Consider the following 17,890-nt stretch of genomic DNA (forward strand, 5'->3'; position numbering starts at 1 on the left):
GGATACTTGGCTTCAATAAACCACACAGACAGAGTTTATTTCAAAACAACCATGTTCATTTGAATCATACACAAAATACCATCATACACAAAATATTGTTCTCATGCGTAATTAGCCAATCTCTGTCTGTCATGTCAGTGACATTGGTTATGGAAATCGTCAAAGTGCTAAACAGTGTCTGCCTGCCCGCCCGCCCCCCCCCCCCTTCCCCCCCCGGCCTCTGACCTTGTCTGTATACAACATGACACTAGGTGGCTCTCTGACTTGTACAAAACATCTTACGCTTCATATCTCATCTTATTGACAAAAATATTCATTGCTATTCAACTCGATGCTTCTTTATATTATTTAAAAAATAAATATGACTTTGTGGCCAGCCTAGCAGACGTGTGTCACCGTGGAGACGTGGGCAGCTGGGAGGACCGTACAGCTGACCGTACTAGAGGACCGTACTAGAGGATGGTACAGCAGGACCATACAGCTGACTGTACTAAAGGACCGTCCAGCTGACCGTACTAAGGGACCGTACAGCTGACCATGCTAGAGGACTGTACGAGAGGACCATACAGCACGACCGTACAGCTGACTGTAGTAGAGGACCGTACAGCTGACCATACTAGAGGACCGTACAGCTGACCGTACCAGAGGACCGTACAGCTGACCATACTAGAGGACCGTACAGCTGACCGTACCAGAGGACCGTACAGCTGACCATACTAGAGGACCGTACAGCTGACCGTACCAGAGGACCGTACAGCTGACCGTACTAGAGGACCGTACAGCTGACCGTACTAGAGGACCGTAGAGCTGCTAGTGTCCTGATGTCAGGAGGCAACCAAAGAAAAGACAAGACAGAAGAAGAAGAAAAACAAAACCAATGTTTCCAACAAAGACGTGAACATCAATAACACACATCTGCATACTGATGGTGACCATGATGATGATGATGATGATGATGAAGAGTCTGATCCGCTGTCTGACAGGAGCCTTGCCTCCGCCACGTGTTCTCTATCTACGGTCCAGAACCACAACAGAACTCTAGGATGATTCTATGCAGGTGAACGTAGCGAGCCCTGTCCTAAGCCCCGCCCCACAGCGGAAGCTTCTTCAGGAGCGTTTGGCGCCGGGGGCCGTGTCTGCGTGGTAGTCTGGGGGCAGCAGTGAGACGGGGGGGTCCAACTCGGGGTCCGGGCTGAAATACGTCTCCCCCTCCAGCTCCAGGAGAGTGGGCAGGTCCATCCCACTGTGTTCACTGATGACTGGCTCAGACAGGATCAACGGTGTGGCTGTATACTGGACCAACTGCTTCCCTGTAAAAGAAAAAACATCAGACAGTTTAGTAATGTAGTTTATGTAATGAGTTTTATAGAGTGTTTCTATAGTTTCTATTGTGTTTCTAGAGTATATAATGTTTCTAGAGTGTTTAGTTTTCTAGAGTTTATAATGTTTCTAGAGTGTTTCTAGTGTAGAAATGGCAAATGAACTGACTTATATAGCGCCTTATTCCAAAGAGCTTTACAATGGCCTCTCATTCACCCATTCACACACACACACATTCACACACCAATGGCGGCAAGCTACCACGCAAGGCGCCGGCCCGCTCATTGGGAGCAATTTGGGGTTCAGTGTCTTGCCCAAGGACACCTCAACACGTGGCCAGTCTTGCGAACGTTAGAACGCCGGCTATACCTCCTGAGCCACATCCGCCCCTAACAGGTGACAGTTTAGTAATGTATATAGTGTTTCTAGAGTGTGTATTAGGGATGCACCGAACATTCGGCCACCGAATGTATTCGGCCGAATATCGCAAAATAAAGCACATTCGGTATTCGGCCGAATGTGTGAAAACACCGAATGTTTACCACCGAATAGTGGCCGTGTTTTGATGACGCAATACAATTAAATATAACTCTCAACAGGCGCGCGGCGCGAGGCGACGCGCTTTCAAAACTGGCTGCGTTCGTAAATTCACTCAGGAAATCCGATCAGCACTCGTGGAATGCCTCTCGTCCAATCAAATGACTCGGTTTCTCTATGACGTCGGGCCCAGTGTGCGCTCCAGCGCTCTCAGAGCGACTTTACGAACGCAACCTTACACTCATCTAGTTAGTTAGCTTAGCAGTCGTAGCGGAAGAAGCAGAGTTGTTGCCTTGTTGAAAACATATTCAGACTCCCAGCTGTTCTACACGAGTTTATGACATGCAGCTGTATCATGCGGTGGTTTCTATGCAAACCAGAGACTATAAAAACAAAAGATATTCATTCTGAAATAACATGAACTATTATCCTTACACTCAGGTGGACTCAATTCAACTTGTTGAATGACTTGTTGAAGACATTTAGCATTTGACCTAATTTTAAGAGTGACAAAGGGTCTGAATACTTTCTGTATTTCTGTATTTACATTTTAATACATTTGCAAACATTAAAAAACGTTTTTACTTAGATTATGGGGTACTGTGTGTGGATTGATGGCAAATCTATTCAAAAAAGTGAAGGGATCTAAATACTTTCTGAAGCCTATGTAGAGACAAATCATGAATATCATTAACTTGAACCCTGGAAAGCAGTAGAGATTAAATCCCACGATAATTAGTTATAATAAGTTATATAAAAGTTCTTTTTTTTCAATCTCAATTTCTTTCTTTGAGAAGCATGAATAAAAAGCAAAATGTATTTAGTTTATGCAATGATCAAATTAAAAACTGCCGATACACATTCGGTATTCGGTATTCGGTATTCGGCCAAGTGTTTCCTTAAATTCGGCTTCGGCCTCGGCCAAGAATTTTCATTTCGGTGCATCCCTAGTGTGTATAGAGTGTTTCTAGAGCTTTATAGAGCATTTATAGAGCATTTATTACCTGCGTTTGAGGAGTTGTCACTAGTCTCCGCCCCCTTGGGTGGGTCAGGTGACAGCAGGTCCTGGATCTAAAACAGAGAAGAAGAGTGTTAACTGTTAGTGTTAATAACTGTTGTAGTATGTAGTGTTAATAACTGTGCTGGTGACTTCCTGTGTGACTCACACTGTCCAGGCTGGTGTCCAGGTCAAAGTCACCGCCGGAGAGAGAAGAGCTGAAGTACTGAAACACACACACACACACACACAACACACAACACACACAACACACACACACACACACACACACACACACACACACACACACACACACACACACACACACACACACACACACACCTCTGTTAGTCTCTATCTAACCCAGGTCTAACCCAGGTCTAAGCCAGGTCTAAGCCAGGTCTAGGCCAGGTCTAAGCCAGGTCAGGGGAACTCACCTCAAACAGGGGGGAGGAGTCAAAGTTGATGGACTGAGCGTTCAGGATGGTCTGAAGGTTTTCAAGGCCGCTGTCGATGCTGTCCAGATGGTCACTCAGCTCACTCCTACACACACACACACACACACACACACACACACAGTCAGGCAGGCAGACAGGCAGGCAGGCAGACAGAGAGAGAGACAGACAGACAGGCAGAGAAACAGACAGGTAGGCAGGCAGACAAGCAGGCAGAGAAACAGACAGGTAGGCAGGCAGGCAGACACAGAGAAACAGACAGACACGCAGACAGGCAGGCAGGCAGACAGACAGAGAGATAGGCAGACAGGCAGAGAAACAGACAGTTAGGCAGGCAGGCAGGCAGACAGACACGCAGGCAGAGAGGCAGACAGACAGAGAGACAGAGAGATAGGGAGACAGGCAGAGAAACAGACAGGTAGGCAGGCAGACAGACAGACAGACACGCAGGCAGAGAGGCAGACAGGCAGGCATACAGACAGCCAGCCAGACCATAGCATTTTTACTTGGTTATAAACAAACTATAAACACACTAGTACTATAAGCTGCACCAAGAAAATAACATCAAGGAAGGCTGTGTGTGTGTGTGTGTGTGTGGGGGGGCGTGTGGATATGTGTGTGTGTGTGTGGGGGGGGGGCGTGTGGATATATGTGTGTGTGTGTGTGTGTGTGTACCCTGGGTGATGTCTGAGCTGTAGAGACGAGGAGGAGGGGAGGAGGCGCGGCACGTCGGACGTCTGAGAGCTGAAACACACAAACACAGCAGCTGACCAGGGGGGTATTCCATCAGCGTCGCTAAACGAAAATCCAGGCTTATTTTGATAAGTCCCGCTAATTTTAGTGAGAGTTCCGTTCCCTGAATGTGGCTTAAAGGAATGCCTGTTTAGTAACCACGGTAATTTATACCTCAGAACTGGTCTGGTCTGTACCAAGCTAACTGTCAAGATTATTTATTTTTTTCTCACAATGTGACAAAGCACGAAAATTACCACTTTCACTGTCAAAAGCCGATAGATAGACAGACAGACAGACAGACAGACAGACAGATACACAGATAGACAGACAGACAGATACACAGATAGACAGATAGGATAGATAGCTGTGGACTGTATTTAATGGTTATTTTTTGTCTTCACAGCTTAGGCTAAGTTAACAGTAAATGGATTGTAGTTATGTCAGTTCTCGTAGGTTAGCCTACACCATAACTTTGAACATCCATCTGATATGATCTAGCCTGCTGATAATACAGACACAGTAGTGAATGTATTTTTTAATTATAAAACAATAAGTAGGCTAGTATAACATAAGCATTTAATCTGTCAGCAATGTCTTGCCCTCGCCTTGTTAATTGTGGCAGTATCACCCTTTTTGGTGATTGCTTCTTCTTTGTCTCTGTAGATTGCTACCCCTTTTTGGTCCTGGTGTTACGCATTGTGACTGTGTACATTTTTTAATATCTGTACCGACAGACCATGCATCTCGTTGGGTGGGTGGTACACCGGGCAATCCAGGATAACATGGTCTGCGGTTTGGTCCTCTGCGCCACACTCGCACGACGCATGTGCAGGGATTAAAGCAAAAAAAAATCTCCTGACTGAAAATTTGTTCAAGCCAAGTCATATTCTCATTTTAACCTCCACTATATGTTTGTATTTTATAACGTTAGCGTTTTAAGGGAAGAAGATTCTTTTGAACAGCTTTTCTATTGCCAGTTTGCTTTTATGTGATACGCTCGGCGGAGAGGGTGATTGGCTGCCCTTTGCCCCCCCTTGAGGCCCTGTTTAAAAGTAGGGCTTTGGGGAGGGCCAGGAAGATCATGGCTGACCCCGCACACCCAGGACACGGTCTCTTCGCCCCGCTCCCCTCAGGCAGGAGGGTGCGGTCCCTAAAAACTGTGAAGGCCCGACATACAAACAGCTTTTTCCCCACAGCCATCCGGCTCCTAAATGCCGCTGCCCCCCCCCTCCTGACCTGACCCCCTATCTATCTATCTACCCTCCCTCCACCCCCACTGGACTGTCTGGATATGAACACTTGAACACTTGATCTCTGCACTTTATATTTATATTAATTATGACTCTTGCACTTCGATGTTGGTTTGCACTGTCTTGTCCTGTCTTGCACCTGTCCTGCTGTAAACCGTGCTCCATTGTTCCAAACCAAATTCCTAACATGTTTACATGTCATGGCAATAAAAGTCTTCTGATTCTGATTCTGATTTATGTGATATCAATGCTGTTTTCAATTCATGAAATAAAATTGATACTTATTGCAAGGGTTGACTCTGACATACAAATAATCAGATAATGGGTGTGGCTTAGACAATTAGGGGGAGTGGCTTGTATGAAAGTGGGTGTGGCCTGTCGGTGGGGCCGAGCCGATTCGTAAAATATCTGAACCGTGTCTGTGGCACTTGTGGTTGCTGAGCTAAAGTCCTTTAACCTTCCTTTAACCACTAGGCCGGAAAAGCCTTCATTAAAGTGGGTGGCTGCTGCTGGCGTACGTTTGGGCCCAGGGAACGGGCATGGAAAGAGTCACAGTCACCAAACTCTACACACTCCTTGATTGTATCCCTACATTGTACCAAATCAACTTTCAGAGTCCTAGGCCATTCCTGGGAGGCCTTGCACGCGAGCTAGCGGGAACCTGTAGGGAGCTCTAATGCTTGATGTGAAGTGCCTAGTGTAAAAAGACATGTTCTCACACGTACAGGGGTACAGGGAGTACAACATGTTGCATTTTCATGCCATTAGGGTTAGGGCTTCCTAGGGTTTCCTAGGGTTAGAGATGCATTTGGACTTCTGGAGTACCTCCACTACTTTCAATGGGTTCTGAAGGTCTGAGAGCAAAGGGCTTTCTACCAGGGGTAACTAACCCTGGGTAGAACCTTGGGTTCAAATCTGGAGTGTGTGGGACCAAATGTGTAGATGTGGTGAGCTAATGAAGCTCTTTGAGATTGAGATGAGAAAAGGGCGCTTGTCTCTTTAAGGCCAGGAGGGAGTTAGCGACTAGCGATGTTAGCTTAGCGCCAGTTTAACAGAAGTAACTTCACTTTTAACATGACTTCCCGTGGTCGTAGCGGGCTGGTTGACGGCTTAAAATGACCGTGGAGACCTGTAGACCTTATCCAGCCATAGTCTTGTGTTTCTACCCCGGGGCATAGCCGGTGTTATTCACGGACAAACACTCCGTAGTAGAGTGGTTCTAGTACACTGGACATATGTAGCCAATTGACGGAAATCCGTCGCGACTTGGAAAAAATTGACGGAAATCCGTCGTAGCGACGGAGAACTTTAATCCCTGCATGTGTGTGCGTGTGTGTGTTTCTACTCACTGGTCCAGACAGGCGATGCTGAGACACCTCTGGTCCACGGGGGAGGGGTTAGGGGCGGAGTCGTCCTGGAGGATGGAGTTGATGAAGGTGGTGGGGGAGAAGGGCGTGTCCACAGAGAGCCCCGCCCCCCCATCGACAGGACACGCCTCCTCCACGTCGGGACTGTCTGGCTCCTCCTTTATGTGGATCAATGGGCTCACTCTGCGGACAGGAAACAGGAGTGAGGGCCTATGGGACATGGATACGGCGTCTAAGGGGAGGGGCCTAGATCTCCTCCAATGGGTTTTGAGGAGGAAAGAAGTGATGAGGATGGAGGAGAGAAAGCTGCTTATCCCCCATTGGCTAGGCTCCCATTTACATTTAAGAAATGTAGATGCTTTCTTCTATAGACTTCAGTGTTTCACCTAGGTTTGCTGCCTTGGGGGGGTGGCATGGACCGTGGCATGGACCCCCCCCCCCCCAGGTGTTAAGACCCTGCCTCATACCAGCGTCATGTCCAGGGGTGTACTTGTACATTAAGCCGCCTCACGCTACGGAAACAGGAGATAGGCTCCTGCCCTATGGGCCATTAGGCTCCAGAACCATCGGTTCTCAAGGCTACTTACTTATGTGGTCTTGACTACCTGTCCACTTTCTCACCTGGTTCATGCTCTCTCTCTCTCTGGTGAGCCGACACCATCCTGCTCTCTCTCCTTCTCTCCCTCCCTATTCTCCTCTCTCCCTTTTGCTGTCAACCAAAAGGTAAACAAAACAGCCAGAGTATTTATAATCTAATAAGAGGCATAAATTGATCCATATCAATTTATAACATAATTATAATTGAATATTGGATTGCTGTGGGCAATCCAGTCAGATAATGTCATTTTGACTTTACTCTCTCACCTGAAAAAAATGCGTATGTCCAACTATAAAAAACGGAAATTTCCAATGCTTCAATCAACTGTCTATGTACTGTAAATATGCCATTATGGTATTACCATGAAGCCCAACTCTAGCAGAATAAGAAAGATAGTATATCTACTTTAAGTAAAATAATAAAGTGCATCCAGTTAGCTCTTTAGCTGGCAAGTGTGCAGGGAGACTAGCTCATCTCATCACCTCTGAGCTAGCTAGCTTGCTAGTTCTTTGACACTATTTACACTATGGAACACTTTCAGACACTTTCTAGTCACGATAATAACTACCAATTTTAACCAACTTTCTCTGTCAGAACACTCAGTAATTATATTTGCTAACGTTTGAACTTGCTTACTTTCAATCTGCAGACATCACAGCCGGCAAAAACTCTCGCGTCTCGCGCGCACACTTCTTGTAATACAAAATCTTGTATTATTCTCCAGCGCTGGCACAGCGCGAAGTGTGGAGATAGGTCTGGCTATGCGAGACTACGGCGGACTAACGTTACCAACGAGCCTATGGGCTTGCCACTCGCCAGATTCGGGTTGGGTGCGTTTAAAAAACGCGGATATTTTAGCCTGCTTGTCAGATGTATAATTAAATTAATAATAATTTTGCCATTTAGCAGACGCTTTTATCCAAAGCGACTTACAATTACGAATTACAGGGACATTCCCCCTGGAGTAACTGAGGGCTAAGTGCCTTACCCAAGGGCACACTAGTAGTGGTGTGGCTTCAGGCGGGATTTGAACTCACAACCTTCCGATCCCAAGTCCAACTCACTATCCACTAGACCAGTGTTTCTCAACCCTCTCCTCGGGGCGCCCCAGCCGCTCCACATATTTGATCTGTTCCACCACCAGCACACCTGATTCAACTAATCAAGTCCAAATCATAATTGCTTTGGACTTGATTAGTTGAATCAGGTGTGCTGGTGGTGGAACAGATCAAATATGTGGAGCGGCTGGGGCGCCCCGAGGAGAGGGTTGAGAAACACTGCACTAGACCACCACTACCCCCATGATGTTTGGTGTCTACGTCCGTAATAATTCCTCTTTCTTGGGGGGGCGGGTGGTTCCGTTGGGAGGGCGGCCCGCCCCCCCAAGGCAATGGTAGGGGAAACACTGGACTTATATCATCACCACCATCATCATCATTACCATCATCATCATTACCATCATTATCACCACCACCATCATCATCATTACCATCACCACCATCATTATCACCACCATCATCATCATTACCATCACCACCATCATTATCACCACCATCATTACCATCACCATCATCATTATCACCACCATCATCATCATTACCATCACCACCATCATCATCATTACCATCACCACCACCACCATCATCACCACCATGATCATTACCACCATGATCATTACCACCACCATCTTCATCACCACCATCATCGTCATCACCATCATCATCATCACCATCACCATCATCATCATCACCATCATCATCATCATCACCATCATCATCATCATCACCATCATCATCATCACCACCACCACCACCACCATCATCATCATCATCATCATCATCAGTAAAACCTGAGATAAGAACAGGTGACATCAGTCACAGCTGTCTGGTTAGTGGTCTCTGATTGGCAGCTTAGTGACTGACCTCTCCTCCAGCCAATCAGTGGTGACGTCCAGGGGGTGTGGCTGAGCCAGCTCAGTGACATCAGAGATGATCGGACCGGTCCGAGGAGCTTCAGAGAACAGAGCCCCTGGAGCCTACACACACACACACACACACACACACACACTAAGATTATCTGTCCTCAGATGCCATCCCTTCTCCTGTTAATTATGTCACCTGGGGCTAAATCACAGATATGGCGGTAGAGGGTTAGGGTCAGGGTTAGGGGGGCGGGGCTAACTCACAGATATGGCGGTAGAGGGTTAGGGTCAGGGTTAGGGGGGCGGGGCTAACTCACAGATATGGCGGGAGAGGTCTGTAGACGCTCCAGGGAGAACTGGCGGCTGAACTTGGGCAGCGAGTGGGAGGAGCTACCGTCGTTCAGCATCAGGGGGCTGAGGGAGAGAGGAGAGAGTCACACACACACACACACACACACACACACAGGCCCAATCCCAATACACCCCGTGGCCCTACAATTTAGCCCCATCCCTCAATTTGTCAATTGATGGCGTGAAACTTATAAGTTATGAACGAATCACAAGCATCCATGCATTTCTATGATACTACTGATGACGTATCAGGGGCTTGAAGGGTTGTCCCATTTCATTGGGGAAGATTTCAACCACTACCCCATGTAACTCTGTTCCGAGGGGCAAGCAGAAAAAGAGGGGTAGGGGTAAAAATAAGAAATGGGATTGTGCCACACAAACACATACACAAAAAACACACACCCACCCACCCACTGACCCACACATCCAACTACCCACACACACATACACACCCACACACACCCACAGGTAAGGTATAAAGGACTTGCATCTTTCTCTTCATCCCCAAACCTCTGTTAGACTGGACCAGGGTCACCAGGAACTGGAACAGCTGAGGAGGAGAGGAGAGAAAGAGGGAGGAGAGAAAGAGGGAGGAGGGAGGAGAGAAATAGGAGAGGTGGGATGAGAGGAGAGGAGAGAAAGAGGAGGAAGGAGGAGAGAAAGAGGAGAGGAGAGAACAGAAAGAAGAGAGGTGGATGGAGGGAGGGAGGAGAGAAAGAGGAGGAGGGAGGAGAGAAAGAGGAGAGAAATAGGAGAGGTGGGATGAGAGGAGAGAAAGAGGAGGAAGGAGGAGAGAAAGAGGAGAGGACAGAAAGAAGAGAGGAGGATGGAGGGAGGAGAGAAAGAGGAGGAGGGAGGAGAGAAAGAGGAGAGGTGGGATGAGAGGAAGAGGAGAGGTGGGATGAGAGGAAGAGGAGAGGTGGGATGAGAGGGAGAGGAGAGGAGGAGGAGAGAAAGAGGAGAGGTGGGAGGAGAGAAAGAGGGGAGGTGGGATGAGAGGAAGAGGAGAGGAGAGAAAGAGGAGAGGACAGAAAGAAGAGAGGAGGATGGAGGGAGGAGAGAAAGAGGAGGAGGGAGGAGAGAAAGAGGAGAGGTGGGATGAGAGGAAGAGGAGAGGTGGGATGAGAGGGAGAGGAGAGGAGGAGGAGGGAGGAGAGAAAGAGGAGAGGTGGGAGGAGAGAAAGAGGGGAGGTGGGATGAGAGGAAGAGGAGAGGAGAGGAGGAGGGAGGAGAGAAAGAGGGGAGGTGGGATGAGAGGAAGAGGAGAGGAGAGGAGAGAAGGAGGGGAGGAGGGATGAGAGGAAGAGGAGAGAAGGAGGAGGGAGGAGAGAAAGAGGAGGAAAACATCAGTATCAGGTAGTGTGGTCTGCAATGTAGGAGATACTCACTTATCTTCATCCCCCCACTGATAAGCAGACAACCAGACAGACAGGCAGAGAGGCAGACACAGGCAGGCAGGCAGACAGGCAGGCAGGCAGGCAGAGACAGACACACACAGACAGGTAAACAGACAGGCCAGCTGACAGGCAGGCAGGCAGAGACAGACACACACAGACAGGTAAACAGACAAGCCAGCTGACAGACAGACAGGCAGGCAGATATCATGGTTGTACCTTGTTGACAGACACACACATAGACAGGCAAACAGACAGGCCAGCAGACAGACAGACAGGCAGACAGGCAGATATCATGGTTGTACCTTGTTGACGACCTTCTGTTGCTGAGAGTGTTTCTGTCTGAGACTGGCCACCTCCCTCCACAGAGCCTCGTTCTCACTACACACACACACACACACACACACACACACACACACACACACACACACACACACAAATGATGAGTTCTGATATTGACGTATAAAATCCACACACACACACACCATCACTAATAAAACAACACACACACCATCACTAATACAACACACACACCATCATCAAACACACACACACACACCATCATCAAACACACACACACACACCATCACTAATAAAATAACACACGCACACACATCCCCAAACACACACAGACACACCATCACTAATAATAACTAAGGTACAGACACTGACACTAGGCGTCTTTATTGTCGGAGGGGACTTCAACCACTCCAACTAACAGACTGTATTTCCTAAATTACCTCCTGTGTTACTAGAGGAGACTAAACTCTCGACCATGTGACCATGTCACACAAACATTGCTGACGGTTACAGAGCCATCCTCCTGCCCCACCTGGGACAGTCCGATCATCTCTCATTGCTCCTCCTCCCCAGGTATACACCCCGCATCAAACATGTGAAACCTACAGTGAGGACAGCTAAAGCCTGGCTGGAGGGAGGGAGCAGACTCTACACTACAGAACGCAGACTGGAGGTTCATACGCCACTCAGGACATTGACTTATATGCTTCTTCTGTTCTGGAATACAATCGACAAATGTGTCAACTATGTCACCACCCACAAACGGATAACAACTTTCCCCAACCAGAAGCCATGCATGAACATTGAGGTCCGCCTACAGCTGAAAGCAGAAGATTGAGGAGCGCTTTCAGAACCTCTATTAATACATCTGTAAACAATACTGTACATAGCTACCTTAACTGTACATAGCTCATAATAACTGTATATACCTCTAACTATCGTACTTGCCATACTGTACTGCCATCACTATCACTGTCATGTTTTTTATCACTATTTGAATTTCTGGTCAGATGCTAAACTGCGTTTCGTTGTCTGGTACTTGTACTTTGCAATGACAATAAAGTTGAATCTAATCTAATCTGAATCTAATCTATATTTACAATATAATTATGCAAGAATATTTATCTGATGTGTTTGTAACCACAGAAACCATGTAAGGAACCAGAGATGTGGGTGTTTAGGTTTGGTTTGTGTGTGTACAGTATACAGTGTGTGCGTGTACAATATACAGTGTGTGTGTGTGTGTGTGTGTGTGTGTGTGCGCGTCAGCCAGAGAACAGCTGCTGAGCTCCAGATGGATGAGAGAATGAGTCTGTTTTAGAACACTGACTAACCACCACCCCCCTCCACACACACACCTTCAAACGGTTCCACTGTTCACCCAGACATATTTACCATTGGGCACTATGCTAATGCTTCCTGGGAATGTTAGCTCCCCGTAGCTAAGCTAAGGCTAACTGCTTCCTGGGAATTTTAGCACCCCGTAGCTAGATTAAGCTAAACTAATGTTAACCGCTTCCTGGCGATGTTAGCTCCCCGTGGCTAAGCTAAGCTAATGCTACTCACTGCTTCATGGCGATGATCTTGGAGTCGATGGACTCCTGCTTCCCTCTCATGTGCTGCACGTCACTCAGGATCTTGGAAACGTCGTCTGAACCAATCTTCAGATCCTCCTGCTTCAGATTAGACACCTGGACAGACAGTCTGGTCAGTTAGCGTGGCCAGTTAGCGTGGCCAGTTAGCCCAGCACAGATGGACACAGAGGAGATTAGAGGGTTTCTCTAATCCACTGTCACCATCTGCACTGAGGCCTCCAGGTTAGTTTAGTATGTCAGTAGCTATACAGACAGTAACTAGGCACCTACGTTGGTAACTATAGAGACGTTAACTAGGCACCTACGTTGGTAACTATTAGGGCTGGGTATCGCCACTGATTTCCCAAAACGATTCGATTCCGATTCGAATTAGTTACAATATCAATTTTCCTTGAATATGAAGAGATTCTCAGAACTAATGCTATAAATGGTTCAAGGAACCCTATAAAATGTAGCATTGTTAAACATATCAATGTTTACATTAAGAATTGACTCCAAAGCAGTTACATGAATGTACTTCTTATTGGAACATAAATGAACATCATTGACCAACATTTTGCTAAATCAGACACTACAAAAAGTGCTTTTTAACGTGCTATACTGCAGCCAGTGTAAATAAAGGGCCTACAAACATAGCCTATCGGTAAACAAGACATCACATATCCCTCAGGACTGTCTCAAATAGCTTATTGTTATATACAAAATAAAAATGTGCAAAACTCAAACGAAAATAGTGCAATAGATGAGGGTATTTTGGGGAACAAAAAAACACATTGGAAACCATAATGTCCATGAAACTAAAGCCCTTCATTACTGCTTTCTCACTTTTTGGAGATTGGAAGATTTTATTCAGGAATAAACATAATTGGAAAATCAATTATTATTAAAATACTGTAGTATACAGTAACAATAAGTTCGTGGAAACATCACAAATCTACGGAACCACTTATTGAGGCATCACCCTGACGTGAAACATGGAAAAGCGGATCCGAAACAAGCCTCGCTGATAAAGTGGCAAGTGATTGTCAGGTACGAGTCCATTGCTCTGGATGTCCAGCTGTCACACGTTATGGCAACTCTCTGCCGGCTGAAGTAAAGTTGCGATGTCACGTTTCACCTGCGCGGACATGTCTGGGACTATCACTTCACTCAACTGTTTGCGTGTCGGTAACACGTAGCGTGGTACTAGTACACTGACGAGGCTTCGAAAGCCAGCATTTTCGACAACGCTGTACGGGCGTATATCCTTGCAAATAAAAATGGCTACAGCCTCGGTAATGTGTTGGGCACGCGGAGAATTTGATTGTAATTTGCAACCAAACGTCTTTATCAGCGAGGCTTGTTTCGGATCCTCTTTTCCATGTTTCACGTCAGGGTGATGCCTCAATAAGTGGTTCCGTAGATTTGTGGTGTTTCCACAGAATTTAACCTCCACTGCGCACAGCTTGCATATGGCTTTGCTTTTGTCCTGCTCATCTCTATCGTCATAATTTGTACATGCAAAATGCACCCAGACATCTGCCTTTAAGCCTGGTGGAGACTTGAGTGTCCCTGCCATCGCTGTTTTTAGATTTTATAGTGTTGAGACCTCTCGTTGATATGATAAATTCTTGTAGCGTGAGATCTGGCCACGAGATCTCGTTGCGGGTTGAAGCTGCAAGCAGGAAAATGCATGAAAGATCGATCTCGGGATTTATGAATCGATAATCGCTCATTCAATGAAGATTGATTCAGAATCGGGAAATCTATTTTTTTAACCCAGCCCTAGTAACTATAGGTAACTAGGCACCTACGTTGGTAACCTTGCGTTTGATGTTCTCCAGCAGGTGCTCCTGGCCTCGGAGGAAGTACAGGTGCTGGAACTCAGTGTCGTCTCTCTCTGGTTTCACCAGCCCACCCTGCTCCATGTGAACCACCTTACGAAACCCGTCTGGACCCAACAACAAAAACAACAACATCATCATCATCATCCTCAACAACAACATCATCATCAACATCAACATCAACAACAACTGAGGAGGAGTAGGAGTTATGGTTTAGGGGTCAGAGGTTAGGGGTATAGGTTACGGGTCAGGGGGTATAGTTTAGGGGTCAGGGAGTATAGTTTAGGGGTGAGGGGTCAGGGGGTATAGTTTAGGGGTGAGGGGTCAGGGGGTATAGTTTAGGGGTGAGGGGTCAGGGGGTATAGTTTAGCCTAGGGGTGACGGGTCAGGGGGTATAGTTTAGGGTAGGGATGCTCCGATTTATCGGCCACCGATTTAAATCGGCCGATTTCACTCCAAATGACTCGATCGGTGATCGGCAAAAATGGCCGATCGCAAAAACCGATTTTTATTATTATTATTATATTTTTTTTTTTTTATTCTTCTTTTTTTTTTCCCCTGGGGAAGACAGATAACTGAACAGAAAACATAGGAGGACGTAACAGTATGTAAACCATGAAGGCCACGTTTATGATGTCTTTTATACAGCCATATCGACTGACTTGGGCTTCAGGCCCTAACTGGGTGATAGGCCAGACTTTTACTATGCCATAAAAATGGGTCTGCGTTTGCTTGGTGCCTAATGGATCAAAACTTTTGTCTAAAAAGCAAAAAATATGTAGGCTATCCAGTCAGTAGGCCTACAGTTATGTATTTTTTTAAAAATCGGTATCGGTTGATCTTGATGAAAAAAATCGGAGCATCCCTAGTTTAGGGGTGACGGGTCAGGGGGTATAGTTTAGGAGTGACGGGTCAGAGGGTATAGTTTAGGAGTGACGGGTCAGAGGGTATAGTTTAGGGGTCAGGTACTCACACATGTTGAGCTGGCGTACGAAGCTGGCCATGTTGTTGTGTTTGAAGTACTTTGGCAGAACCTCCTTAGAGAAGCGGCCCTGGTCGAACACGTGGAAGCTGGAGCCATTCTGCAGGACAGAGGGCATTGGTCAAACTATCACCCTGTTTCTCACACTGTATACTGTTGCTGAATCGGCCATCTTGTCTGTTCGATGCAACATTCGAGGGGATTTCATCATTCAATACAGTCTACTTCTAACACTGTTCACTATATGTAGATTAGTTATTCTGCCATTGCGCAGCCTGTTATACTGTTAGTTATACTATTAGACTGTCATACTGGTACTGTTAAGACTGTCATATGTTTTTGCACTTGTGATTGTGTGTCACTGGTGGCTTCAACACTGTAATCTCCCCTCCGCCATATATCTATCTACAGTGTCATATCTCTCTCTCTCTCTCTCTCTCTCTCTCTCTCTATATATATATATATACATTACATATATATATATAGGGCTATATATATATATAGACAGTATCTATCTATCTATATGTCTGTCTATCTGTCAGGACCCCGGCCGCTAAGACAAACAGACTGAAGAACTGCTTCTACCACAGGGCCGTCAAGGCCCTGAACACAGCAAAGGCCTAAGTTCTGGGCCCAGGACAGTCCGGACGGATTGTATGGCAGCTAGTGCTGAGGCACAAACATGTACATTTCAAGCCTGCAAACTGTGACACTTTAAATAACGTGAAAAAATACTTTTGTGCAATATGACAACCCTAGTTGACTATCTGTGCAGTATAGTACAGTGGATTGTGTACATAGCCTTTATTTATGTAAACCAGCTCCTTACCGTCTTGTGATTTTATTCTTTTTCTAAATGTGTTTTTTTCCCCTTTCCTAACACCAGGGGAGCCACCCCTCCTAAATGTCGTTGTTTGGTACCTGTACTGTAGCAATGACAATAAAGTCCATTCATTCATTCAATGCGAGGGCTCAAATCCCTTACCTAGAGGTAACGTCTAAAGTGAAAACCGTCTGAAGAGTGTTTGTGAGACTAATGCCCCAACCCTAACTACTGTTCCTGATCACTTCCCCAGACATCGGTGTTCAAAGCCAGACTGCGATGTCAGCTGTTCAGACAGACAGACTGACTCTTCTGGTGATGAAATGTAAGTTACAACAACTGCCACACCCCCTTTTCATAAAGAATCACCCCACCCTTTCATTTAGCTACATGTCTTCATCAAACACTTAGACGTAACTGTCAGTCACTTCACGGTTATTAAGTTACGGTAATAAGTAGTAACTATCTTAGTTATCTAATCTATGGAAGTCAGGACGAACATGCTAACTAGCTATCTAGCGTTAGTTGACAAACAGAAACAGCTGATTGTGAACTAGTGTAGCTATCTAAGCTAGCCAGACCCAGGCCTTAAACGTGTCGTCCCCACGACACCAAATAACACTTCTGTAACACTTCTATAAGATGGGTACAGCACAACACATTGTGACCTGTCAACCAAGCTAGCCAGAGGCTAACCAAGCTAGCCAGAGGCTAACCAAGCTAGCCAGAGGCTAACCAAGCGAGCCGGATGCTAACCAAGCTAGCCAGAGTCTAACCAAGCTAGCCAGAGTCTAATCAAGCTAGCCAGAGCCTAACTAAGCTAGCCAGAGCCTAACTAAGCTAGCCAGAAGCTAACCAAGCTAGCCAGAGTCTAACCAAGCTAGCCAGAGTCTAATCAAGCTAGCCAGAGCCTAACTAAGCTAGCCAGAGCCTAACTAAGCTAACCAGAGGCTAACCAAGCTAGCCAGAGCCTAACTAAGTTAGCAACCCACCGGGCTCCAGCAGATCAGCGGGTCGGTGTCTGGGTCTTCAACTAACGTCCAAAGTTTGGTGAGGAACGCGGGGACGTTGCTGCCGCTGACCACCACCCCTCCGGACCCTCCGCCGTGGAAGTCCATGATGTCGACCGACGAACCGAGACCCGACAGCGGGGCTGAGCTCCCAGAATAGCTCCTCTCTTCCACTCCTCCTAACCCGGGCACAACTGGAGCAACACAACCCCTAAACCCCCACGGTACTCTGACAGTAACAACTGTGGACCTGCGGTTAGTAGCGCTCCTTACATTCAACGTAACGAACGAAATGTTGAATATGAACGAATCTCTGACTTATATAATTTAGAAACTGTTAAGAGTGGAAATTTCCATCATCAAATCGACACACTTCTACGAAGTGCGTAGGCCAGCAGAGCGTGGTGGTCGCGTGTCGGTGACGTCACAGCT

General features: G+C 46.6%; 1 protein-coding gene across 2 annotated transcripts; it reads right to left on the minus strand.

The window, feature by feature from the left end:
- Nucleotides 1-303: 303 nt before the first annotated feature.
- On the minus strand, nucleotides 304-17,779 carry hsf1 (heat shock transcription factor 1). 2 transcript variants are annotated; one of them, XM_080527775.1, is made up of 14 exons: nucleotides 17,441-17,779; nucleotides 15,617-15,725; nucleotides 14,614-14,750; nucleotides 12,792-12,916; nucleotides 11,231-11,306; nucleotides 10,020-10,081; nucleotides 9,498-9,594; nucleotides 9,182-9,294; nucleotides 6,644-6,844; nucleotides 3,985-4,053; nucleotides 3,292-3,397; nucleotides 3,024-3,080; nucleotides 2,862-2,928; nucleotides 304-1,310 (listed from the first exon to the last, which is right to left on the minus strand). In XM_080527775.1, the coding sequence occupies exons 1-14, from the start codon at nucleotides 17,564-17,566 to the stop codon at nucleotides 1,108-1,110; spliced, it is 1,548 nt and encodes a 515-aa protein (XP_080383901.1). In that variant the 5' UTR covers nucleotides 17,567-17,779; the 3' UTR covers nucleotides 304-1,107. The 2 variants fall into 2 exon arrangements, with proteins under 2 accessions (XP_080383901.1, XP_080383902.1); XM_080527776.1 differs by lacking the exon at nucleotides 304-1,310 and having other exon boundaries at nucleotides 3,024-3,072.
- Nucleotides 17,780-17,890: the final 111 nt, after the last annotated feature.

This window comes from Nansenia antarctica (assembly GCF_963989245.1).
Source record: "Nansenia antarctica genome assembly, chromosome: 3".
NCBI classification, from domain to species: Eukaryota; Metazoa; Chordata; class Actinopteri; order Argentiniformes; family Microstomatidae; genus Nansenia; species Nansenia antarctica.